A 2,684-nucleotide genomic window follows, 5' to 3' on the forward strand; every position below is an offset into this window, starting at 1 on the left:
AGTATGTATTTTAAAAAATTTGAGTGAAATCGGATTATTTTCAGCACTTTTACACTAAGCTTTTCCAGTGTCGCTTTCATTTGCATTTGGAAAGTTTAAAGTAATACTGTACTTAAATTACAAACTTGATTTGTGAAACTTGAATTTGAATTTCTTTTAATGGTTATTTTTTATCTACTCTTAATGTCTGGAATTTTGAAAGATGTAAGATTCACTCTTACTTTCATTGCAGGATTCTTTCTACTAATCCAAATATTTGTTGAAATGCTGAATGGTTTCTTGGGGAAAGATGTCAAGGAAACGGTGCACTTCGTAGACTGGTGAGCGGAGATTGTGGAGTACAGGACAGCCAGCACCCCTCTGGTTAGTTGTAGCTTGAGATCATTTATAGAACATCTCATTGTATTTCTTCATTGTATCTTAATTAGTCATCTTTTCTTTTTTATCTAATTGCTTACATACATACATTCTTGTTTGGGAATGTTGGTAGAAGTGTATTAAAACTCTTAGGAATGCTCAGTAAACACATCGCTATTTGATTGCTTCAAAAGACCAGGATGTTTCAGTTTTAATTTATTTTTGAAAGTGGGCTTTGCTAGAAGATTGACATTGTTTTAATTACTTTTTCAGGCATAAGATGCACATTTTCTGCTCTGACACTGGGAATGCGATCTGTGGACTTCTTACAACTTTGTGAAGAGACCCATGTGTGGTGCTATTGAAAACTTGATTGGAAAGTTTGAAGACTTCAAATAACCAGTTGTTTTGGTTTCTAAATTAAAAGTGGGAAGGCATTCTATTTTGTGAAAAGAGGAAGGACTCAGGCCAGAAAACTTGTATGCTATGGTTAACTGGTTCCCATTCTCCGAGAATCTTGTTTTCCATGGTGTGAAACTTACTCAGCATCAGGACAAGGGATAACGACTCTATGGATATACAGAATCCTTCACCATGGTAAAACTCGCTAACCCGCTATATACTGAGTGGATTTTGGAGGCCATCAAAAAAGTGAAGAAGCAGAAACAGCGTCCTTCAGAGGAAAGGATATGCAATGCGGTGTCTTCATCCCATGGCTTGGATCGTAAAACTGTTTTGGAACAACTGGAGTTGAGTGTTAAAGATGGAACAATTTTAAAAGTCTCAAACAAAGGTCTCAATTCCTATAAAGATCCTGATAATCCTGGGCGAATAGCACTTCCCAAACCACGAAACCATGGAAAATTGGATAATAAACAAAATGTAGATTGGAATAAACTGATCAAAAGGGCATTTGAGGGCTTGGCAGAAGCAGGTGGCTCAACTTTGAAAAGTGTTGAACGCTTTTTGAAAGGTCAGAAGGATGTATCGGCATTATTTGGAGGCAGTGCTGCCTCTGGCTTTCACCAGCAGTTACGACTGGCCATCAAACGTGCCGTCGGTCATGGCAGACTCCTTAAAGATGGACCTCTTTACCGGCTCAACACTAAAGCAGCCAGTGCTGATGGGAAGGAGAGTTGTGAGTCTCTTTCCTGTTTACCTCCAGTGTCCCTGCTTCCACATGAGAAGGACAAGGTAAGAAAGGTGTATACATTGGTGTTCATAGAGCTGATTATGTGGAGTGCTACAGATTCATGTTTCTTTGAAGTTATCTAGAAGTTATGTTCAAGGTTTATGTTTGGGACTTTTGTGTGGAGTGATCTCTTCTGGTTTCTTATTGGTGAGTTCCAGCTGTTAGAACTTCATACATACTGATTGTTTTGGTACTTTGAAATACTTGAAGCTAAGATTAAAAAAGGACATAATTAGATTAGAATTTAAAAGTGACATACAATTGTAAAGCTTTAAGGTTCTTAGAGTGCCTTACTGCTGGAAGTTGATGAGCAGCTGGATTGTGGACACTTGGCTTTGAAAGCAGCAGATGACTAAGAACAGTCCCGCCCCACTTTATTGCAGGTTATCATTAGACAGGAATGAGACAGAGTCTCACGGATGGAATGAGACATTCTCTTTTGCCTAAGATCATGAAGGCTATTTCTAGGAGGAGATTATAAAGTTAACATTGAGCATATTTAAAAACATTTGAGATTTGATCTAATTTTATTGAAGTTGTTAACATCCCACCTAATAGCTACCTATAGATTTTTGTTCAAATCACAGTTGAAAATTAACAGTATTTTTCTTTGAACTTTTTAGAGATCTATTTTAGGGTTTGGTTTTTCCACTGAACTTTGTAATAAAAGCATGTTGTTACAGTTAAGCATCTCCAGTCTGAAAATCCAAAATGTTCTCAAATCTGAATCTTTTTTGAGTACAGGCAAATGCTCTGTGAAGCTTAATGATTCACATTGCTTCCCAGTTCCAGATTTTGGAGAATTTTTGGATTTTGGATTTTCATATTGGGGATGTTCAGCTGGTAGAGTCTATGCAAATACTCCAAAGTTCAAAAAACTATGAAATCTGAAATACTTCATGTCCCAAGCATTTTGGATAAGGGCTACTCATCCTGTGTTACCTTTAAACTAATTCTCATGAACTGATAAAGAATGTTATTCAGAAAATGGTTCTATAACTTTTGGGCATTTTTAGAGTGTGCATTAAAAATTCAAGGTAGACAAGTGACTAAAATACTGTTTCATAGTTCAGTACTATAAATAAGAATACTTATCTGTAAGATTTTTTTTTTTTTTTTTTTTTTTTTGGCAAAG

The 2,684-nt window shown here is 36.3% G+C and overlaps 1 protein-coding gene across 2 annotated transcripts in view; it reads left to right on the plus strand.

The window, feature by feature from the left end:
* The first annotated feature begins 232 nt into the window (after positions 1-232).
* Kat6a (lysine acetyltransferase 6A) overlaps positions 233-2,684 on the plus strand; it is a 119,150-nt gene continuing 116,698 nt past the window's right edge. For both annotated transcript variants that reach the window (XM_010617117.1, XM_010617118.1), the window contains exons 1-2: positions 233-363; positions 631-1,551. In XM_010617117.1, the coding sequence (XP_010615419.1) occupies positions 952-1,551 (600 nt within the window). In that variant the 5' untranslated portion in view covers positions 233-363; positions 631-951. The remainder of the gene's footprint in view (positions 364-630; positions 1,552-2,684) is intronic.

Source organism: Fukomys damarensis, unplaced genomic scaffold (assembly GCF_012274545.1).
Source record: "Fukomys damarensis isolate Sample0158 unplaced genomic scaffold, DMR_v1.0_HiC HiC_scaffold_18, whole genome shotgun sequence".
Classification (NCBI taxonomy): Eukaryota; Metazoa; Chordata; class Mammalia; order Rodentia; family Bathyergidae; genus Fukomys; species Fukomys damarensis.